The sequence below is a fragment of the Vulpes lagopus genome, chromosome 6 (assembly GCF_018345385.1).
Source record: "Vulpes lagopus strain Blue_001 chromosome 6, ASM1834538v1, whole genome shotgun sequence".
Classification (NCBI taxonomy): domain Eukaryota; kingdom Metazoa; phylum Chordata; class Mammalia; order Carnivora; family Canidae; genus Vulpes; species Vulpes lagopus.
In genome coordinates, this window is record NC_054829.1 from 93711550 (window position 1) to 93735121 (window position 23572).

The window sequence follows — 23572 nt, forward strand, 5'->3', positions numbered from 1 at the left end:
ACAGGTTGGAGGAATTAATATTGTTAAAATGTGCATACTACCCCCAAAGCAATCTACAGATTCAATAATAATCTAGCATATTTCATAGAAACAGAACATATATTTCTAATTAGCATATTTCATAGAAACAGAAAATATATTTCTAAAATTTTTATGGAACCACAAAAGACACCAAATAGCCACAGCAATTTTGAGAAAGAAGAACAAGCTGGAGGCATCATGCTCCCTGATTTCAAACTACAGTTGACCGTTTAACAATGTAGGCTTACGGGTGCTGATTACCCGTGCAGTCTAAAGTTTGTTTATAACTTTTTACTCTCCCTAAACTAATAGCCTATTGTTGACTGAAAGCCTTACTAATAACATAAGCAGTTGATAAATCCATGTTTGTATGTTATATGTATTATATACTGTATTCTTACAATAAAGTAAGTTAGAGAAAAGAAAATTTTTAAAAAATCACAAGGGGGTCTGCTGGGTGGCTCAGTTGGTTAAGTATCTGCCTTCAGCTCAGGTCATGATCCCAAGAGCTGAGGATCTAGCCCTGCACAGGCTCCCTGCTCTGCTCTGTGGGGAGCCTGCTTCCCCCTCTTCCTCTGCCTGCTGCTCCTGCTGCTTGTGCTCTCTCTCTTCGTCAAATAAATAAATCTTAAAAAAAAAAAACATAAAGAAGAGAAATTACACTTATAGTACTGTACTATAGTTATAAAAAAACCTACCTATAAAATCTGCATAGTTAACACCAGTGTTGTTCAAGGGTCAGGTATCTATTACAAAACTATAGTAATCAAAACAGTATGGTATTGGCATAAAAACAGGCACATAGATCAATAGAATAGAGAACCTCAAAATAAACCCATGTATACATGGTCAGTGAACTTATGACAAAGGAACCAAGAATATACAAGTAGGAAAGGACAGTTTCTTCAATTAATGGTGTTGGGACAACTGGACCACTGTCTTACACAATACACGAAAATTAACTCAAAATGGATTCAAACCTTGATCCTAAGACCTGTAACCATAAAACTCCTAGAAGAAAACATAGGCGTTGGCTCCTTGATTTTAGTCTTGGTGATAATTTAAAAAAAAAAATCAAAGGCAAATAAGCAAAAGATAAGTTGGACTATATCAAACCGAAAGGCTTCTGCACACAAAAGGAAATCGCTGACAAATCAAAAAAGGCAACCTACTAAGTGGAAGAAAATATTTGCAAATCATGTATCTGATAAAGGATTAATATCCAGAATATATAAAGAACTCATACAACTCAATGTAAAAACAAAATTTGATTAAAAAATGGGTGGAGGATCTGAATTGATACTTCTCCAAAGAAGACATATAGATGCCAAACAGGTATATGAAAAGGTGCTCAACATTATTAATCATCAGGGAGAGGCAACTCAAAATGATATTTTACATCACACCTGTTAGAATGGTTGTTATCAAAGAAATAAACAATGTATAAATGCTGGCAAAGATGTGGGGAGAAGGCAACCCCTGTGTCCTATTGTTGAGAATCTGAGTTGGTACAACTACTATGGAAAACAATATGGAGTTTCCTCAAAAAATTTACAAAAAGAACCACCATATGATCCAGCAATTTCACTTCTGGATATTACCCAAAGAAAATGAAAATACTTAACTTGAAAATATATATGCACCCCTATCTTCATTGGTGCATTATTTACAATAACCAAAATATGGAAACAACCTAAGTGTCCACATAGTTCACACCAGTGTTGTTCAAGGGTCAGCTATCTATTACAAAACTATAGTAATCAAGATTTCCTTCTTTCTATTACTGAATAATATTTCAGTGCATATGTATATATCACATTTATATATCACAGTGATATATACATATGCACTGAAATATTATTCAGCCGTAAAAAGAAGGAAGTTTTGCCATTTGTGGCAGCACTGATGGACCTTGAGGCCATTATGTTAAGAGAAATAAGACAAAGAAAGAAAAATACCAGACTATCTCACTTATATGTGGAAGCTTACAAAACAATACAAAACAAAAAAGTCAAGCTCATTGATAAAACAGATTGGTGGTTGCTAGAGGTAGAGGGTGGGGTGGGTGAAATGAGTGAAGGGAGTCAAAGGTACAAACTTCCACTTATAGAATAAATAAATCATGGGAATTTAATGTGCAACATAGCAACCGTATAATACTGTAGTACAGTTAATATGTAATACAGTTAATAATGCCATATTGCATATTTGAAAATTGCCGAGAGATCTTAAAGATTCTCATCATAAGAAATGGAACAACATATGGTGATGGATGTTAATTAGACTTATTGTGAAGATCTTTTGCAATATATACACATATCAAATCATCACATTATATACCTGGAACTTAGACAATTCTGAATGTCAGTTATACCTCAATAAGAAAATGATCTTTGAATTTTACTTTTTTAACAGTGTGCTTAGATTTTAAGGTGAGTCTAATAAGGTTTAATCATTCTGCTGCTGCTACTTCTCTTCCCTCTTGTCTTCTATTAACCTCCAAATTATCACTCAATTATTTTACCTTGTGATTGGAAATATTAATTGTGTGATAATGAATTTCATTTCACAAGGAGTTAAACACATATAGATTAATTGACTGTTGAGTAGCAATCGCACACTTTTACATAAATTACTCTCGATTATTTTGGTAAAAGCAAGCGAAGAACTCCTCACTTGTCTCATTTGCATTTAACCATTCATTTATTTAATAATGCTAATTAAAGAAATCATTTTATCATCTCACCACTTTTACCTGTTCAGGTTACATTGTATGAATACAACCTTATGTGCTTATTCAGGATTTTATCTGTTAATTCACTTTATAGTAATGGTATCTCTATTATGAGCTAGCAATATTTTTTCCTCCTTTTTTTTGTTCTTGAGGAATGGTTTTCTGGTAAAGTGACATAAATTCTCACTGTGTGTTAGTGTTAAGTATTTTAGAAAGATTATGCAGCACTATTTCATCTTTACAATTTTTATAGAAAGTATGTTATTTTTAAAGATTTTATTTATTTATTTGAGAGAGAGATAGAGATAGTGACAGAGATAGTGAGAGAGAGCACAAGCCAGAAAGAGAGGGAGAAGCAGGCTCCCTGCTGAGCTGGGAGCCTGATGTAAAGCTCCATCCCAGGACCCTGATCATGACCTGAGCTGAAGGCCAGTGCTTAATCAACTGAATCACCCAGCTGCCCCAAAAGTATGGTTTTTAACAGATTTGTCCAGTGTTTGAGAGCCAGGAGTTTACTATAAAACTTGCTTGGAGCTAATAGACTCAGGTATCTTTCCATACTAATAGCTGAAGTAGTTACTTAGAACAATAGATCGTTGATAACTTGCAATATAGACTGAGGAATATGTGCACATAAGCATATAAAAATGATAGACCGTAGTGGATTTAGTTACTACCAAGCCCGTGTTTACTGGTTCAGTGGTATATCTCATACTGAAGATTATCTAAGGAAGTTTCTTCTTCCTTGCTGGATTTTCATTCTTCTTCCTTGCTGGCTTTTCCTTGTTCACTGATGTTCTTTATTCTACATCAGGATATGAGACCAATTACTTTGCTGTTTTGAACTGAGAAGCAATTGGCAGATGAATTTAAATTGCTCCATCTACTATTCATTGATCCATGCTGATGTGAAAACACAAATCATGGTCCTTTTGCATGCAAGCTATGAGAAATTTTGTGATGCAAAATATGGAAATTTCATGATGCAAAACTCAATAGTCCTAACAGAGATAATTAAATTTTCCACAAGAATTAGGACCTTCATACATTTCGTCAATATCCATATGGATGTGAATTCTTCATTTTTATCACATACGCAGTCTACAGTGGACTTATCATCTGAGATATATTATTTCAAAATCAGCTATTTTTTGTTTTAATATAAAGAGGCTGGCCTATTTTTTCTTAAAGCATCTTCCCACCCTCTCCTGTTTAGTAATGAATACATTACTGTTTTGTAATGAGTACATTGTTCCTTTTTAGGATTTGGCATTTTTCTCCATATCTCTGAACAGATAATTGTTTGGCTACCTCTTGATTGTTCAGTTTTAGGCATGACCTTTGACTTTCCACTTTTGAAGCTTTACTACTGTCTCTCCTGCTATATATATATATTTTTTTCCTTAGATTCCTTTGTTTCCATCACAAATTAATTTCCAAACTGTCAATCAGTTTAAATTTAAAATGCTCCAAGTTATTGTATTAATTTAAAAATTTCAGACCTTTGTCTCCCAGAATTTTTTGACCTGTTGTTCAGTCACGCCTGGCTATTCCTTCAGTCCAGTCATAGTTATCATCTTACTATCCACTCTCAGTATCTTGAGAGTGCTTCACCTTTCTCTTGGGTTGGATCTCCCATAGAAGAAACCCATTTTTTCTTTCTTATTTATACTTTCATTTGGGCAGAGCATCTCTGCCAGTAACTTCCTGAGAATGTTATTGTATGAGGTAACATTTTGAGACCTTAAGGATCTTCAGGTTTTTTTTTTCATATCCTCATATTTTATTTATAATTTGCACAGGTATTGATTTCTGGACTTGAAACACTTTTCCCTCAGAATTTTGAAGACATTACTCTATTTTATTCTAATTTCCAGTTTTGTTGTAGAAAATTCAATACTACACTTATTTTTAATCTTTTATTTTTATCTTTATATATTTAAATATATGATATATAAGATCTCCCTTTGTCTCTAATGTTGTAAAATTTCACAACATACTTTGGTGTAGGTCTATTTGTAAACTCTGGATCCTTTCAAACTAGAAAATTATGATTTTCAATTATGGGGATTGTACACTATTTATTTGATGATTTTCTCCCCTGTATTTTCTCAAGTTTCTCTAGAGATATTATTGTTCAGGTTTTGAATTTCCTAGATTGACACTCTAATGTACTGAACTCTTCCACCTCTGTGTTTTGGCCTACACTGTGGGAGATTTCCAAATGTTTATCTCAGCTCACCTGTTGAGTTATTTATTCATGCAATCATATTTTTAGAGTTCCTTATTTGTTATTCCCTTTTTGTAGAAACATGTTCTTATTTTATGGGTGTATTTTTTTTGAGAAAAATGACAGTATAATTTATACTTTCTTAAAGTTTTTTTTTTCATTGTATGTTTCTCCCAAATGGCTTTCTTTTGTGCGTTTGTTTTGTTCTCAATATTTGATGTTTGAGGCTTTCTTCATATATCTAGTGACCCTGAATTAGTGGCTTGGGCACAAGAGAATGGATTGCTATCAAAGCTGATTGGAAGCTCATTGGGTAGATCTTGTCACCAATGGACCTACTATAAGATAATATTGCAGGGCTGTTTCACTGAGAAACTTCCAATATCCCTGTCTTTAGGTATTTTGTTTGTTCTTGACCTAGTCAAATTCCTGAGTACTATGGAAGAGATAAGCCAGGCTGCATCGAGTTTTGGAAGCCATGTAGAGAGAGAGGACAGGAGTCAACAGCCAGTGTAAATGATCACTGAATGTTTGCAGTAAGGAGGTACCCTCGCCCTCCCGTGTGCTTAGTTTTCTACAGTCCCTCACTTTGATGGTGAAACAGGAAAATAAGGAAGGCATCTCAGTGATATGCATAACAGATTTACTCTTCCAGTCTTATGTGGGGGGTGTGGGGGTAGGGAGGGTGGAGGTGATGTTACCAGCCTTTGGGAACGGGAGAGGGCAGCTGAACTCTACTTCTAAAAGCAACTTGTGGGAGGACTCTGGGGTCTTTTGGGAGTTAAGTGGTAAAATTATTTGGTTTCTTGGCTTTTCCCTAACTTTGGCTTATGAATCAGTATCTTTGGCTTTGTTAAATTAGTTACAGCTTTCCTTCTGCTTACCAGGTTTTTATTGCTCTTTTGTATTATAGGTTCGTTTTCTTAGCCTTTCCCCTGTTATTAGAGTAGGATTCATAATTAAAATACTTTGTAATCTACTCTTTCCAACAAGATACATATTTTAATATTTTTCGTGCCAATAAGTATACTTCCACATCAACATTTTAATGACTACATAGGAATCTCTTTAGAGATCTGACTTATCCCCTGTTGTAAACATGAGTTGTTATAAGCAGGATTGCAAAGAGCCCCCTTCTACCTAAAATTTGTGTCAGTCTTTCCATAAATTTAAAATGTGAGAAAATTATGAATCTTTTATTAAAATGTTTTCTTTTATTTCTGATAGTATGAAGATGTTTCCTTTTCTAATATAGACCTTACAGTATAAACATTCCAGTGTAAAATTTCCCCCCCAGATGGGAAATCCTACGTATGTTTCGTTCATACTACATACTGAGGCTGGACTAGAAACAGGAAAGGCACCCAATACATATTTGCTAATGAGACATATGCATTATAAATGAATTTTAATTATTTTATTTTAAAACTTCAAAGAGAAGGGGTCTGCTATGAAGGAAGCAGGATGTAATAAGTTTAAAATATTTTATTTTCATCATTTTTAGTTACTTTGAGGTTACTCAGGTCATAAAGTTAGTAGGATTGAGAACTAAATTTAAAAAGAAGGAAGCCAGCATGGCAGGGCAATGTATAGGCTTGCCAACACCCACCACACCTAGATAGCAAGCAGGGCTGAGGCATTTATGCTGGTGAACTTGTAACAAATGACTTTAAATATAAGATACCAACATATAATGCATTTATTTTGGAATTTAAGGATAAGCCTCCTATTATATAGAGATGATTTACATCTATTGCGATGAATTATGTGGTTGGATTAAATAAATATTATTTGCTTAATCTAGTCCTGGGTTTTTCAAAGTGGAGTCTGCACATGATCTGTCTCAGAATCACATGGAATCTTGAATATTCACTTTCCTTGGCTCGCCTGAGACCTGTGGAATCAGAATCACTGAGTGGCCTGGGATTCTGCATATAACCAACTCTGCATATACACATTACAATCTACCTGTCTTCTCTAGACTAAAATAGAAGAAACTGTTTGAGAAAGTCAAGTACACATCTAATATAAATTTGAAAAATCTAATGAATTTAGAATTAGTGATTAGGGAAATTCTGGTAAATTGATTTATTATATTTTATTGCTTTCTCATTCAATTATTACTCTCTAAGAATTCAACTAATTAGCTTACCATACAGAAAGTCAGGAAAAATTATAACTTTTTTTAAACTTCTCATTCTCTGATATGACCAGTGGCTAGAGGCATTACTTTGTGGTTTAAGAAATTAACACATGCAGACTTGTATACAACTGTTGAGTATTTTGCATCTCTGGCTTAGAATTTCAACTTTTTAACCCAACATATTTTAGATAATATTTTCTTTAAAATTGGTTTTAATTACAGACAAGCTCGATGTGTTGTGAAAATTTAAATCAAACATTGCTCGGATTAACAATTTATGCAAGAACATAGCAGTATGTGAGCTCTTGCCACAAAGCCTGAAACATAATAGGTATCAGTGAATGCATATCCTTGTCTCTCTAGCATCATTACTTTCCAACAGTGGTGGTAAAGAGGGAAAATATTAAAACCATCTCAGTGATAGGGTCACCCTATAGGAATGAAATGTCTTACTATTTAAAAAGTAAAAACATTAGATCTTTCCAATAATATTAGGTAGCATATTTACCAAGTATTACTCGTAACATATAAATCCTAAGCTGTTGACATGAGGTATAGGTGCTTATAATTATCTCCACTTTAATAGTAAGTGAAGCACAATGAGATTATTTATAAAGTTATCCAGGATCAACTAAGTGGTAAATAGTAAAGCCTAATTTTGAACTCAGAAAATCTGTCTTTAGAGATCACATCTACTATGGTCTCCCATCAAAGATGTAGAACTATCACTACTATAATAGGAAGGCACTTTGCATGTAAAAGCTGATGAGGAATATGTATCATTTGATATATCTTAGTGATAACTAAGTTTTCATCTTCCTATTAAGTTTTGCATGTTAAATATTTCTAATAATTTATTTAAAAATACATGATACAGCTTTTTTGCAAGTGTTCTGGTTTGCCACCAGAACACAGGTGTGAAAACCACTACTTAACCTAAACCAAAATGGGAAAGGAAAAGACTCACATCAACATCGTCGTCATTGGACACGTAGATATGGGCAAGTCTACCACTACTGGCCATCTGATCTACAAATGTGGTGGGGTCTACAAAAGAACTATCGAAAAATTTGAGAAGGAGGCTGCTAAGATGGGAAAAAGCTCCTTCAAGTATGCCTGGGTCTTGGATGAACTGAAAGCTGAACGTGAACGTGGTATCACCATTGATATCTCCCTGTGGAAATTTGAGACCAGCAAGTATTATGTGCCCCAGGACACAGAGACTTTATCAAAAACATGATTACAGGCACATCTCAGGCTGACTGTGCTGTCCTGATTGTTGCTGCTGGTGTTGGTAAATTTGAAGCGGGTATCTCCAGGAATGGGCAGACCCATGAGCAAGCCCTTCTGGCTTATGCACTGGGTATAAAACAACTAATTGCTGGTGTTAACAAAATGGATTCCACTGAACCACCTTACAGCCAGAAGAGATACGAGGAAATCGTTAAGGAAGTCAGCACCTACATTAAGAAAATTGGCTACAACCCCGACACAGTAGCATTTGTGCCAATTTCTGGTTAGAATGGTGACAACGTGCTGGAGCCAAGTGCTAAAGTGCCTTGGTTCAAGGGATGGAAAGTCACCCGTAAAGATGGGAATGCCTGTGGAACCTGCTTGAAGCTCTAGATTGCAGTCTGCCACCAACTTGTCCAACTGATAAGCCCTTGTGTCTGTCTTTCCAGGACGTCTACAAAATTGGTGGTATTGGTACTGTCCCAGGGGGTCGAGTGGAGACTGGTGTTCTTAAGCCTGGCATGGTGGTCACCTCTGCTCCGGTCAGTGTTACAACTGAAGTCAAGTCTGTTGAAATGCACATGAAGCTTTGAGTGAGGCTCTTCCTGGAGACAATGTGGGCTTCAGTGTCTAGAAGTATCTGTCAAAGATGTTCGTCGTGGCAATATGGCCGGTATCAACAAAAATGACACACTAATGGAAGCAGCTGGCTTCACGGCTCAGGTGATTATCCTGAACCATCCAGGCCAGGTCAGTGCTGGATATGCACCTGTGCTTGGTTGTCACACAGCTCACATTGCTTGCAAGTTTGCTGAGCTGAAGGAGAAGATAGATCGTCGTTCTGGAAAAAAGCTGGAAGATGGTCCCAAGTTCTTGAAACCTGGGGGTGCTGCCATTGTTGATATGGTTCCTGGCAAACCTATGTGTGTTGCGAGCTTCTCTGACTATCATCCTCTGGGACGTTTTGCTGTTCGTGACATGAGACAGACGGTTGCTGTGGGCGTCATCAAAGCAGTGGACAAGAAGGCAGCTGGAGCTGGCAAAGTCACCAAGTCTGCCCAGAAAGCTCAGAAGGCTAAATGAATATTATCCCCAATACCTGCCACCCCAGTCTTAATCAGTAATGGAAGAATGGTCTCAAAACTGTTGCGTCAATTGGCCATTTAAGTTTAATAGTAAAAGACTGGTTAATGATAACAATGCATCATAAAACCTTCAGAAGGAAAGGAGAATGTTTTGTGGACCTTGTTTTGTGTGTGTGTGTGTGTGTGTGTGTGTGTGTGTGCATGTGTGGCAGTTTTAAGTTATTAGTTTTTGAAATCAGTACTTTTTAATGGAAACAACTTGACCAAAAATCTGTCACAGAATTTTGAGACCTATTAAAACGAAAGATTTTTAAGTAAAGAGACTGGTAGGAAGACAGCCCTAGGACCCAAACAATCTGGATTTAAATGCTGGCTTCATGATTTATTAGATCACTTAAACTTTGAGTCTTAATTTTCTCATCTGCAAATAGGAATGATATTTACTCATACCATTATACTCATACCATTACCGTACAGAGTAGAGATGATCTATGTACTAGTGCTCATTGAACTCATTGCACTGAGTCAAATACAACTATTATAATTTAATGTATAGGTTGTTACCCTGAAATGGTTATGAGAATTTCTCTATTTTATGTGAGACATATATTATATGATTATAATAATTATATAAGTGTAATTTCTAATATCAAAATCATTAAAATATCTGTTTTATGTTTAAATCTTTAAGTATCATAAATACTTAATATTTTGTTTAATCTCCTCATTTTTTGGATAGAAGACTTTGGCTGGACTCTCCCACAGATCCTTAAACTCTTACTCTTTCTTCTTTTCAGCAAACTTACTTGATAACATGCTTTTGCGAAGTTCAGGAAAATTAAATGTGGGCACCAAGAAAGAGGATGGTGAGAGTACAGTCCCCACCCCTCGTCCAAAGATCTTGCGTTGCAAATGCCACCACCATTGTCCAGAAGACTCAGTCAACAACATTTGCAGGTTGGTCATAAATGTTTTAACAAAAGGTTTTAACCTAGGTTTAACAAAAAGTCATACTTTTTTGACTACAAAATTGTAGGCTGATGTTACCCAAGAACACATTTTAAGGAATAGTGCCTAACTCCTTAACTCTCAGAGCTGTACCTGTGCTTAGAAAAATATTAAATTGCATTTTGTCCTGAAATGGCATTCTGAGATTCTTCTTCCTTTCTGCAAATATATCACATATGCACATCAACATAGAACACAGGTCCCGAGCTTGGGACAAGTGTCAAGGACAAAACCCATTTTTTTTTCCCAAAAGACCCTATCCCCAAAATAAATTCAACAGCAGAGGGTGTCAAATGTGTGAGGATTTTTATTAGTTTTAACCATTCATCCTGTCATTGGTGGTCAATATTTTAGAAAGAACACCTGAGTTGTTAGGAATATTCATTGACTCTGGGAAGCAGTGTAGTGATAGAGCTTATGTGAGTCCACCAGATGGTAGGAAAGACATTGTCAGAGTACTAGAGAATAAACTCCTTAGTGAATAATCATATTTGTATCAAAACTTTATTTGGAACTGGACTATTTACCTCTTTCTTTCTAATGCATCTTAATGCAGCTACATCCATTTGCTAGGCACTCTAGCCTATATTTACACCCCTCATGAAACAGTGGGTAAAGAGGCATAGCCTAATAAGGCCAGTGTGCCCAGGGAGACACAGCAGAGTAACCAGACAAGTGCAGGTCTCAAGAGTTAAGATGTCAGAAAAGCAGTATGTCTTTCAAGAAATAGGCCCAAATGGGAACATGGGCTGCTAGGTTTGAAGTCCATGCAGAATATCTGAGTAATAATTTAGGGCCTGTTTACCCAGGAAGGAGCATAAAGCTGAGCTGAATGCTTTTTTTTTTTTTCTTCTTCCTGAGAAAGAAGGCATATCCTGTGTATGTAGCTCAAGAAATATATATTAACTGAACGATAGGGGGGAATGATAGGTATATTCATAAATACATATCTCCTTTAATCAGCAAAACAACTAAGCATGGTAGGGTATGCTTATCTCTTATCATTAGACATAAGGAATTCAGGGCCCAGGGAAGTCCAGTAACTTGGCTCTTATGTGGAGAACAAAGTTGGGATCATGGAGTCTTGTGCCATGGTAAAATGATTCCAGAGCTCAGATGGTATTTACTGGGAAATACCACCTGTTTGTAATAAATGGTAAAGGTATCAGGAAAATGTCAAAGTTTTCTGAAAAATAGAAAATTATCAGGAAGAAACATAATAGGTGGATATTTTACTATTTTGTCTGAGTCTGTAGTAATTAAGAATAAATCTGTGTGTGTCATTGGAGCTATAGTTCTGGTGGTCACATGTGCAAACTTTGCAAAATTATCCCAACTTTAAATATTCTGTCCTATTTTCCTTATAGGACATTGGAGTGTCCTAAGTTGATTTGGAAGAAAGTGTTCAGACAGGGTTAACTGCAGGACAGATTCTTTGCATGGGAAGGAGAAGTTTGGCATATTCAAAGAAGACTGGTTTTCCTAAAGTGCAGGGAGCAGGTGGAGGTGTGGCTATAGTTGAGCCTGGAGCTAGGAAAGATTATCCATGGCCTGGCCGGCTTTATTAAGAATGTTCGTCTTATTCTGGAAGCATTGGGAGGCCAGTGATGGGGATTTGTTTAAGCAGGAGTAGCAGTGGTATTAATGTGGATTTAGGAAAGACAGTTCATGTAAGAGAACATGATCTTGGACTAGGGTGGTGCTGGTGCAAGAGGGAAGTGAATGTGTTGGGGAATTATTTAGAAGGAAAGTTTTATTTTGATGAACTGGTTTCACAAATTGCTTGATGTACATTTAGATGCACAGTGTAGGCTTTTAATGAAAGAAGACAGAGAGAAGTAATTAAGTTCCAATCTGGACATACTGAGTTTAAGGTTTTTTTTTTTTTTTAAGATTTTATTTATTTATTCATGAGAGACACAGAGACAGAGAGGCAGAGACGCAGGCAGAGGGAGAAGTAGACTCCATGCAGGGAGCCGGACATGGGACTGGATCCAGGGTCTCCAGGATCACACCCTGGGCTGAAGGCGGCACTAAACCGCTGAGCCACCCAGGCTGCCCAAGTTTAAGGTTTTTGACCCCCCACAAATGGAGATACCAAAGAGTAGGCCATGGGATATGGATTTGCAGCTAAGATGAGTTTGGGGGAAGAGTCTAGAGTGAGCAGAAGATGAGTCAGTTTTTGCTGTGAAATAAATGGTGTCAAAATCACAGTGACTTACAGCTAAAGACATTCATATTTTCATTCCTAGGTCTGCAAATGGGCTGCAGCTGTGCTGGGCCCTGCTGGATTGGGTGGGCTTGGCATTGGACTGTTTGCTTGAGCTTAGGCCAGTTCCACATGTTTGTCCACCCTTCTTAGAGTAGAAGCTATCCAGGGCTTCTCACTTGACTGTGAGGGAGCAGTATCTTAAAACTTGTACTTGTGGGATGTCCACTAACATTCCATTTTCCAAACCAAGTGATTTGGTACCAAGTCAAGCTCAACTTCAGAGAGAAGCCATGGCTAGAGTGGTGCATGAAAAATTGAGTATAGTAATAAAATAATCCAATAGACCAGAGTAGGACTGAGCCTTGAGACATTTAATGCTTGGGTCAAGGAGGCTCTTCCCAGAAGATCCAGAATGAACATAGAACAGTGAGTATGGTATCATTGAAACCAAGTTTACAGAGGGAGGAAGTAAGGTCAGCCGTGTTAGAAGCTGTTAGAGGTCAAGTAGTGTAAGAACCAAAACACAGCAGTCAGATTTATTGACCTTGATAATTGCAGTTAAGAAATATTTATTCCAAAGTCCTTAATTCTTGACCATCAGCCAACCCTTGAAATGGTTCTCAAAGGAGCGAATATTCACTCTTGAGTAAAATGAACATCTTTTTTGCTAACAAGATGTTAACTCCAGTTGAGTCTCCTAGGAGCTGAGGTCAGTTGCGTGAATCACAGGGGCTACTTTGTTCCTGGGCCTAAGACCTAGAATAAATTCAGTCCTCCATTACTATAAGCCCATGATCTACTTTTTGACTTCCAAACATCAGTACCTGTCATGCTGTCTCTGGTGAAATACATACACACACCCCAACACCCAATCAGCTGCACTGATCCTTTTCTAAAGCACGATAAAAATGAATTACTAGAGAATAGATTTAAAAATACTTGCAAATTGCATACTTATTTTTTTCTATTTTTCTATTATAGAGATTCAGCAGAGCTAAATTTATGGTTATACAAGTTTCCATTTCTGTATTAATTCCTCACAGACCAGTAGGAAGCAGTTTGCTGACCTGCAGAGGAACACACTTGGAATGATGTTGCATTCAGTCTCTTGCACTCCTAGGTAGAACAGTTCTGAAGACCAGGGTATGCTTTGTTGAGGCTTAGATAAGGGCTCATCTGGGCTGTGTGGCCTGAGGTCTCATAATAGGTAGTGCTTAGCCAATCTGAGTTGGCCAGTCTCTGGTTCATTACCACTCTCATATTCCTGGACAGAATAGTCTAAAAAAGTGGCCGGAATCAGGAGTGCTTCATACTTAAAAGAGATTCTCAAATCCCACCTGATAATTCAGAAAACATGTACAAAGTTTAGAGTGTTTTTAAGCTCTTCATAAGTAGCATTGATCACATCACTAGTCAACACTAAGGCCAGACTCAGTCTTGGCCTTGATTCCTATCAGGTGCAGGTATGTCTGCTTCCAAAACCCATGCCGTTTCCCGTGCCTCGTGGCATACATGATAGAGAATGTAGTGAAAATATGCTGAATAAAGTATTAGAAACTTTTTTAATATCCACAACTCAAAGGAAGGGGTGAAGCCATTATTTTATCTCTCTTAAGGTAATATCTATCTTCTAAATATCTTTCTAGCTGTTACTTTACATTGTGAATCCTTCCCATTCCATTTTCAGATTTATTGCTAGGACGTTAGACTATCACTGCACACCTGAACGCTGCAAAATCTCCTGTAATGACTCTTCATGTGACTTTCACCATGCCATGTGTTTTGTGAAGCTTATAAATTATTTTTGGTTTGTTGGGGTGCCGGGGTGGCTCAGTTGGTTAAGCTTCTGCCTTTGCCTCAGGTCATGATCCCGGGGTCCTAGGACACCCCTTCCACCCCTCCAGGAGAGCCAGCTTCTCCTCCCTTTGCCCCTCCCCCTTGCTCATGCTCGCTCTCTTTCTCCCTCTCTTTCTCTCATGTATAAATAAAATCCTTAAAAAATAGTATTTTGCTTTGTTGCAGATAATATGCACTTGAAATGATTCTCTAACCTTTCTGCTTGTCCTCCAGCTACATATTTGATTTCTGTCTGAATTGATGACTTATGGGACATTGACTTTTCTCCAGGGCTTCTCTCCTCTTGCATACCCTCTTTGTATTTTTAGCTCTACCCTCTTTGCAGACAAGGGAGTGTTTTTTTAAGGCTTGAATTTACTCTCTCTGATTTCTTTATATTTCCCAGGACATTGTCAGAAACACTTGCCAACAGCTTAACCAGCTTTTCTTATTCTCTTTTTTGATCCTTATGAGTGTCTTTCCATACATTCAGATTTTGAGTAAGGGGAACTCATAAATAAGGAGAAATTAATCTTTTTAGAGTTAACATACTGTATCACTTTTTCTAGCCCCATGAATTCCTAATGTCAGAGAATCAAGGTGACTTTCTTTCTGATAATTCCTGAATTTTACTTTTGATGAGACATAGAAGTTATACATATATATGTTCTAAATGGGAAGGAAAGGAATTTTTAAAAATCACATGGGTATTGTTGGCTCATATTGTTTAAATTTCTAAGGGACAGCTTTTTTATTTATTGCCTTCAGTGTTTACGTGCTTTAGATTTCCACAGCAATTTCCGTAAATTGGCTAAAAAGCCCCAAAGAATTCAGAGCAAGGGCTATTCAGAGGCAGTCTTTCTTCCATGACAATATTCATGCATTTGACCTTAGTCTATCAAAGAGATTTATCATTGGCCCTTCCTAGTCATTCATTAGTATATTTGAACGTTGCTGGTGTAGTTCTTATAAACTGAGGTATTTTGGATCACTTGAGGTTATAAACTGAGTAAACCATTCTAAGGGTGTTGGTGATAACTGGAGGGCTAATGTGTGGTAGAATGGTGCTGCCATTGATACAGAGAGACAAACCCACAAATCATGGCTAATGCCATGCTCAGAGCTTTCTTCCCCTGACCTTTTAGGGCTACGTTGCCATATCTGTCTTGGATGCTGAGCAAGCATGTGTATGAGAAGAAGATGGAGATACGATTTAGTACTTTATTTCTTAGCACTCACAGTAGTGGTTGGTGACTTATTAGGAATCTGCTGGCATTCGTCACCCTAACTTGTGAAGACAGTAAAGACTGTTTATAAATAGTTCAGTATGTCAGGGTTCTTGTTTTCCAGCTTTGGCCCCAGGCGAGGATAGTGCAAAGCGTGGGGATGCAAGCAAGAGGTCCTAGACTCAAGGCCTAATTATCTTACTGTTTGTTATGCCACCATATACATGTTTATTAGACCCCCTAACTTTAGTTTCCTCATTTGGAAAATAGAAATAATATCACTTTCTTTTCATTGTTGTTGAGAGGGTTAAATGAGATCGAATAAGTAAATTTTTTAAATCTGGAAAACCATATGGAAATTTAGAGTTTTGTTTCTTTGCTTTCCATGATCTTGTTAAAACCCCCTTTTTCTGTTGTTCATCCTCACCCCACCCCCAGTGTAAGCCCTGGCTGCTTACCAAAGCTTGATGTTTCCATATGACAGACCAGCCCCAAAGCAGAGGGACAAATGATAGAACATTAGCTCACTTATGCTGTGCTGATCCAAGCTCTTACCTGTGTTTCTTTTGGTCTGTTAGTAAGAGGTTTATTTCACTTGGAGCAAATAGAACCAGCAAAAATGTTTACCTGGATGGGGCCAAACCCCTGCTGGGCCTCTTATTTGCTGTAAGGCCCTTGAAAAATTGCTCAGAGTTCTCTAAACCTCATTTAAAGATGAGAATAATACTGTCTTCCTCACAGAGTCATTTTTCTGGATTTGGGGAGGTGATGCCTACAGAGGACCAAAGCAAGTGTTTAGTCATTGGTATATATGGTTATTAATGGCATATGTTATATGGAAACTTTGGCTTCTTCTTTCTCAACAAGTTTCTAGACTGAGAAGATATTACCAAATATTTTATAGTCTACATCAAATTTCATAAAAGGACGTTTTGGAATGCTCTTAGCAGATTGTAACCTGTAAAGATCATCAACTTTCTCCTTGTATGTAATAAAACAAATGGTAAACATGTTCCTTTCCTTGTAGACACACACACACACACACACACACACACACACACACTTACTTTGCCTGTTTGGTCTTTAGCACAGATGGATATTGTTTCACAATGATTGAAGAAGATGATTCTGGGATGCCTGTGGTCACTTCTGGATGTCTAGGACTAGAAGGCTCAGATTTTCAGTGCCGGGTAAGGAAGAGAACTTGATTCTACTTTGTAACCTTTCGTTACTAGCTCTCAAGCAGTCAGGTTTCAAGTTAGATAAAACAATTGCTTTTCTTCACTAGCCTATTTTTAGTAAGTTGGAGAATGATTTGAAAATTCTCTTCGTGGGCCAACTTCATTTCAACTTCATTTCAAAATCAACTATTTTTCTATTTGCTGTTAACTTCTTGATTAGTGACTCACTAGATTATCTTGCTCAGATTCCAGTTAAATTAATTGCATTAATCCAAGCCTTACTCCTCAGTTTATAACTGTGTTTCCTGGTTATTAAAATGTAATAGTGGTTTTGTTGAAATGCAAAAGCTGCAGTAAGATAATACATGGGCATTGAAGAGACATTTTCTAATAGAAGGTGTTATTTTCAGGATGTTTGAGGAAAATTATCAGAATTTTAAGTGAGTTCTATACATAGTGTTAGATCTCTGAAAAGTTTTAGATTATGTGACTTTGAAATTTAGGGGAATCTGCTAATATCAGTTTGGGTTTAACTTTAGGATACCCCCATTCCTCATCAAAGAAGATCAATTGAGTGCTGTACAGAACGGAATGAATGTAATAAAGATCTACACCCTACATTGCCTCCACTGAAAAATAGAGGTAAGGAGAGGGAAGCTTGGGGGCTGGAAGCATTTTAGGCACAAAGGAAATAAAAACTAGAATTGCTCTGTGTTTTCTAAATGAATGTACCTGTATCATTTTCCACTGCTGGGGCAGGGGACCGAGGCAAAGTGATATGATTCAAAGACATGGGCAAGTAAGTAGTTCTTGGAAAAGTAGTCATCTGTGGCTTCATGCTTGAGAATCTTATTTCTTTAACTTCTCCCCTCTTCTCTGTAAAAACTAGAGGTCCTAGAGCTTTGTAGTAGGTTTAAGGAGCAGAGAGGAGGGAGACAGTGTCTTATGTTTACCTCTAAGTGTCACTCAGAAGTTGTACTTCACTCAAAAAATGCCATTAGGCTAACATGCATTTAAAGAAAAAAAAAAGGGACTGAGTTGGATTATTTGCCAGATGCATTTCCTTTTGTCTGGGCTAGAGCAACTGCATTTTAGTAAATCATATATCAATATACTGATAGAAGGAGGAAGATCTCTAGAGAATTTAATTCCAAAACTTATGCATTTAAGTGTGGCTCACTGAAAAAGACAAGTATTGCAACCTGAAAGACTTTTTGTTAAACACTGCTCCCATGTTTCCTTTCTTCTCCTTGGCTCTCTCCACGAGATAAATGACTAGAATTGTCACAGAGTCCTGAGGCCTAAGTCTTATATAAGTGGTTTAAAATGATTTCTCATGATTGATTTTACTTCTTGAGAAAATCTTCCTAACAAGATATAATGACATCTCTTGGTTTTGATGATAATATGTTATAGTACTTGTTTCTGCTGAAGCCTATAAAGCATGAAAGGATTGATTCATAATAATTCACATAAAACATTCAGTTTTTTAAATATATTGCCAGTCAGCATAGTAGGTGTTAGGGATACAGAAATATATGCAGAAAATTCCTGCTCTCAAGACATGTACACTGGGATGTGAGAAATATGTAAATAATTAAATTATATTCAGTCAGGAATAAGTTAGGAACACCTGGGTGGCTCAGTCAGTTGAGTATCTGCCTTTGGCTTGGGTCATGATCCCAGGGTCCTGGGATTGAGCCCTGCATCAGGCTCCCCTCTCAGCAGGGAGTCTGCTTTTTTCTCTCTCCCTGTTTGTGCGGTCTCTCTTTCTCTCTCTCTGTCAAATAAATAAATAAAATCTTTAAAAGAAAGGAGTATCTTAGTAGAGTTATATTGTAAAGTACAGTAAGGACATAAATGAGTGAGTGGTTTACTCTGCCTGGGGTGGGAGATGTCAAAAAAGCTTCATAGAAGTGACACTTGAACAAGACTTTAAGAATGAACAGGAGTTCCCTAAGGGGGTAAGACAGGAATACAAATTTTTAAAAATTATAATGGCTGGCATAAGCCAAGCATTATGTTCAGTGTCACATTAGTTAACCCATCTGAGTCCTGCAACAATCCTAAGAGGTACTTAGAATTATTTCTTGTTTAGAGATGAAGAAATTGCAGCACAGGGCAGTTACTTAATTCTCTCAGAGTTGCACAGTCTCTTAGTAGCAGTGTCTAAACAGAGGCAGTAGTAAATGTGAGAGGTTTGCTTTGAAATGCTTGAGAAGCATTTGCAAAATACAGGCGTAGCAAACAGCATGGCTGGTTGGAGAAAATCTCATAATTGTTGTCTAAAACTTCATTATTTAAAGTAGGTCTGTAGATCAGCTCATTAGTATCACTTGGAACTCATTATAAATTTGGAATCTCAGGGTGCCTGGCTGCTTCAGTTAGTTAGGTGTCTGGCTCTGCATTTTGGTCAGGTCATGATCTCAGGGTTTGAGATGGAGCCTGGTATGGGACTCTGTGCTGAGAGTGGAGCCTGCTTAAGATCCTCCCCCTTCCTTCCCCTCTGTCCCTGCCCCTCAACTCACACTCAAATAAGTGAAATGAATGAGTGAATGAATTAATTAATTTAATTAATGTGGAATCTCTGGCCCCACTCCCAGACTGCTAAACTTACTTTTAAAGACTATTCCTCAGTGATTTGTATGCACATTAAAGTTTGGGTAATACTTTTGGTAGAAAAAAGACAGTATCTATATGTGAATATAGGTAGCGGCCCTTGTGTCTCACCCTGTGAGTTTGATAACACCTTGTTAGAGAAGTGTGCTGGTGTCAAATTGCTGTAAAGTTGTAAACGTTTACTTTCTGGTTTTGTAGGTATTTCCTTGTGAACCAGTTGCAGAAAGTTGGTGGTCTGTTGACACTATTTTGAATAGCACTAGTATAGGGGCTTATGTATTGGGAATGGGGGAGGGAGGAGGGTGAGAAATGACTGGAAACGAAAACAGAAGTGCTAGATTTTAGGATCTCTTCCCTCGAGGAGAAAAGGTTGTTCACATGGAAATGAAGGTGCTGTGTCCTAGAAGTTGCAGTAAGGTTTAGGAAAGTTCTGACTCTTCCTTTTGCAGAAAGGGCTGCAGTGTGAGTATTGTCCTGTAGATGGAGCCAGATTCTAGTTAGCACTATAGTGCTAGTGAGGCAGATGAGGGAATGTTCTCTGAGGAGGTTGAGAATGTAGGGACTTTTAAAAATAGTAGAATAAGTCTCTAGAGAACTGAGTGAAAGGATTTTGAATAGAAAGGCAGCAGCATAATCCTTGTTTTAGAGCAGTATGGGAAGGAGGATACAGGAATGGCTGGTACATAATACTGAAAATCATACAAGATAGACTTGGGTGGAATTTAGTGGCATTAAAGTTTACTGCTTTGAACTTTGAAAATCCCATGTAGGACGACGTAGGTGAGTTCTTTGTATATTCCACCTCACCCTTCCGATGCAGTCATTTTGGGGTCCAATAAAAGTCACTGCAGGCTGCAGTCTGAGAGTACTGGCATTTTATAACATAGCTCTACCATAAAGCTGTGACCTTTTTTTTCTTTTTTTCTTCCCCTTTAACCTTCACCAGATACACTGAGATGACCAGTGGTTTAAAAAAAGAATGGGATGGGACAAAGTTCTGGGTGGACGCATCCCCTGGGTCCTGCAGACTCATTTCTTAATGGGAAGGGGCATGGTTGGAGGGACCCTCTAAAATTCAGAGCCGAGGCTGATTGTCTGGCCAAAGACCATGGAAATCATCTTCATACTTGTAATATTTGCTAATGAGAATGGGGCGCTTATTTACTATGGCTCTTTTCTGAGTACTTTACATATGCAAATTTACTGAATCTTCATAACCTGATAAGGAAGGCATTGTGATTATTATCCCCATTCACAGATAGGGAAGCTGAGGAACAGTGAGTTAAGTACTGTGTGAAGGTGACCCTTACTAAAGTATGTAGTAGAGAGAGGAAATGGACCAATGGTGTCATCTTATGGCATCTTCTGCAGAGAGCTCTGAATAACATTCTCAAAAAAAAAAAAAAAATGTTTCACCTATGTAAGAGTTAGGAAACTCTAAATAATGGTTATATCACCCAGTAATCAATAAGCAGAATTACCTTAAAGCCTTCTGTTTATTATATCTGATTTGCTTTATTTAATTTGTTAAATTAGCATTTTCTTTATTCTTAGAATATGGTATTAGAGGGTTACCACCTCACTCCTGTGTGTTGGCACGTGCTGGCTCATTCTTCCTCTCCCTTACTTCTAAATTAATATTTACTAAGTCCCACTTGTCTTCAAATTTTAGCTGCATCAGAATTCACCTGGAGGGCTTGTTAAAATACAGATTACTGGCCCAACCCAGAGTTTGATTCAGTATATCTGAGCGGACCCCAGTAATTTGCATTTCCAGGAGTTCCCAGGTGTTGCTAATGCTGTTGGTCCAGAAACCACACTTCGAGACTCCTTTTACTAGACCTTGCCTAGTAGATTATTATGTACTGTTACAGCAGATTTGTTATAAATCTGTATGTTAGATTACGAGAAAGCAGAGATTATGTAGAGACTCTGTTACCAAAGGCTGAGATATCCAGCTCACCATTTTTGTTGTTGCTGTTGCTTATATAATTGCTCTTCCAAAAAAGTTAAATGATTAACCTTATCTCAAAACATCAGTATTACTAGGTGCTACATAATAAATAGGTGAGGTTTCATTATTAGAGATTAGAGAAGTACTAAGTGTAGGGGTAAAAACCTACAAATAAACTGTCCTTATTAAAAACAAACAAAATCCTTTCTACTAATCTGGAGTTTTCTCAGACTCTTTTTTTTTTTTTTTTAAACTTAGGTACATTTAGCAGGAAATTAGGGATACACAATCATATGCAACAAGTATTTATCAGCATTTATTTATGTCCTTGAAATTTTATTTGTCATCTTTTGTGTTGAAAAAGTTGAAGGGTGGCCAGAATACAGTTTAACTTCTTTTATGAATACTGGTCTTTTGCTTATTCCCTTTCAGCACCAGAAATGCAGAACACCCTAGGATAACGTTCTTCCTCTTGAAGAAGAAAATCAGGAGAGCTATTAGATCAAATGCAGCACTTTCACATAAACAGTAAATATGATCTGGGAAGCCCTGTAACATTGCAGCTGGTGCTAAGAGTAGGAAGTGATGTCTGTTTTGATGGAGAGGCTTATCTGGTGAGGTGGCAGTGCCTTGGAGTCTGGCTCCCTGCCTGCAGGATTGGAGATCAGGGCACCAGAGTGTTGGAGGAATAATGTATATCTGGACTCTCAGCATCAGATGGTTTCACCAAGTTACTGTGAGTAAAATGCTCTCCTCAAATTGTGTGTAGGCAGGAGAAATTGATGAGATTCCTCTCTCCCTTCAAATTACTCGTTACGGTTACTTATTTTTGTTTAATTTTTAAAAAATGAGCACTTAAAGAAGTGACTGGTGTTGAGATGAACAGAAGCTGTTGCTTTATTCTCTAGTTTTAAAATCAAATTTATACGATTTTTTGAAATAGATATGTTTATGTGTTAAAATACATGTATCAGAAGCAGCATTCTGTTTTGAAATATGGTAACCTCAATGTAGTTTTGTTGGACCCTGGCTCACGGGAGCCAACGTGTCCCGGTGGACGCCCAAGAGACTCAGACCCCAGACAGGCAGATGCAACTAGCAAGAGGGTTTTATTGAACATTTGCGCAAACGGGCTCTCCGCCTCAGAGGTGGAAGAGCCCCGATTGGCAATTACAGGCATCTTTTAAAGGCAGAAACTGCGGGATTAGCATAGCATTCGGGTTATGACATTGGTCTATTTGAAGGTCAATATGAGCATGTTCAGGGACTTTCCCGTCAGGGCGTTGGGGGGGGGGGGGTTCTTATCTCGGAAGAACCACAGAACGTTTTTCCTTGCTTAAGATCCAGGAAGGCACCTGGGTGTGGACTGCCTCTGGGTTAGGCCTGGTCCTACATTTTCACGGGGGGTGGGGTTTCTTCATTCCCTCCTCTTTGTTTGGGCTGATTTTAACCTTAAAATCTTAGGGAACATTTATTTCTTCAGTTTGGAGGGCCCGACATTGTTGAGTTAGTACCAGAGCTTGGGTGATGGACAATCTTTCTCGGATGAACTGGAGCAGCCGGTTGAGGATGCAGGGGCCGAAAGTTAGCAGCAGGAGCAGGACAACTAGAGGGCCCATAATGGTAGAGATTAGGGTGGTCATCCAGGGAGACTGGTTAAACCAGCTTTCAAACCAGCACTGCTGGGCCTCCTGGTCCCTTTGTCTTTTATTTAGCCTATCTCTGAGTTTGGCCATGGAGTCCCTGATGACTCCAGAATGGGCTGCATAGAAACAGCATTCCTCTCCCAGGGCCGCACACGGTCCTCCCTCTTTCAGGAATAGTAAATCCAAGCCTCTCCTGTTTTGGAGTCCTACTTCTGAAAGTGAGGTGAGGGACTGTTCTAACTTAGAAACGGACTGCTCTAGTGCCCGTAGATCCTCATCTACAGCTGCCTGGAGTTCTATATAACGTCGTGAGCCCTGGATCAGAGCAGCTGCGCCAGTACCCACCCCAGTTGCGACCCCTAGTCCCAGCATAACGCAGCTAGGGTTAGGGAGACAGGTTCGCGCCGAAAACGGGTGTGGCGCTCCCTGCGGCTGGGGCCGGGG

At 38.0% G+C, this 23572-nt stretch overlaps 1 protein-coding gene and 1 pseudogene across 11 annotated transcripts in view; both read left to right on the forward strand.

Annotated features, from left to right (window-relative positions):
- Nucleotides 1–23572, forward strand: part of BMPR1B (bone morphogenetic protein receptor type 1B) — a 397985-nt gene that overhangs the window by 337313 nt on the left and 37100 nt on the right. For 6 of the 11 annotated variants that reach the window (XM_041759650.1, XM_041759653.1, XM_041759651.1 and 3 more), the window contains 3 exons: nucleotides 10244–10403; nucleotides 16816–16918; nucleotides 17449–17551. In XM_041759650.1, coding sequence (XP_041615584.1) covers nucleotides 10261–10403; nucleotides 16816–16918; nucleotides 17449–17551 — 349 coding nt within the window. In that variant the 5' untranslated portion in view covers nucleotides 10244–10260. Of the gene's footprint in view, nucleotides 1–8869; nucleotides 9085–10243; nucleotides 10404–16815; nucleotides 16919–17448; nucleotides 17552–23572 lie in introns of those variants that run through there. The other 5 variants (XM_041759656.1, XM_041759657.1, XM_041759658.1 and 2 more) reach the window with 3 other exon arrangements.
- LOC121493625 lies at nucleotides 8075–9592 on the forward strand (annotated as a pseudogene).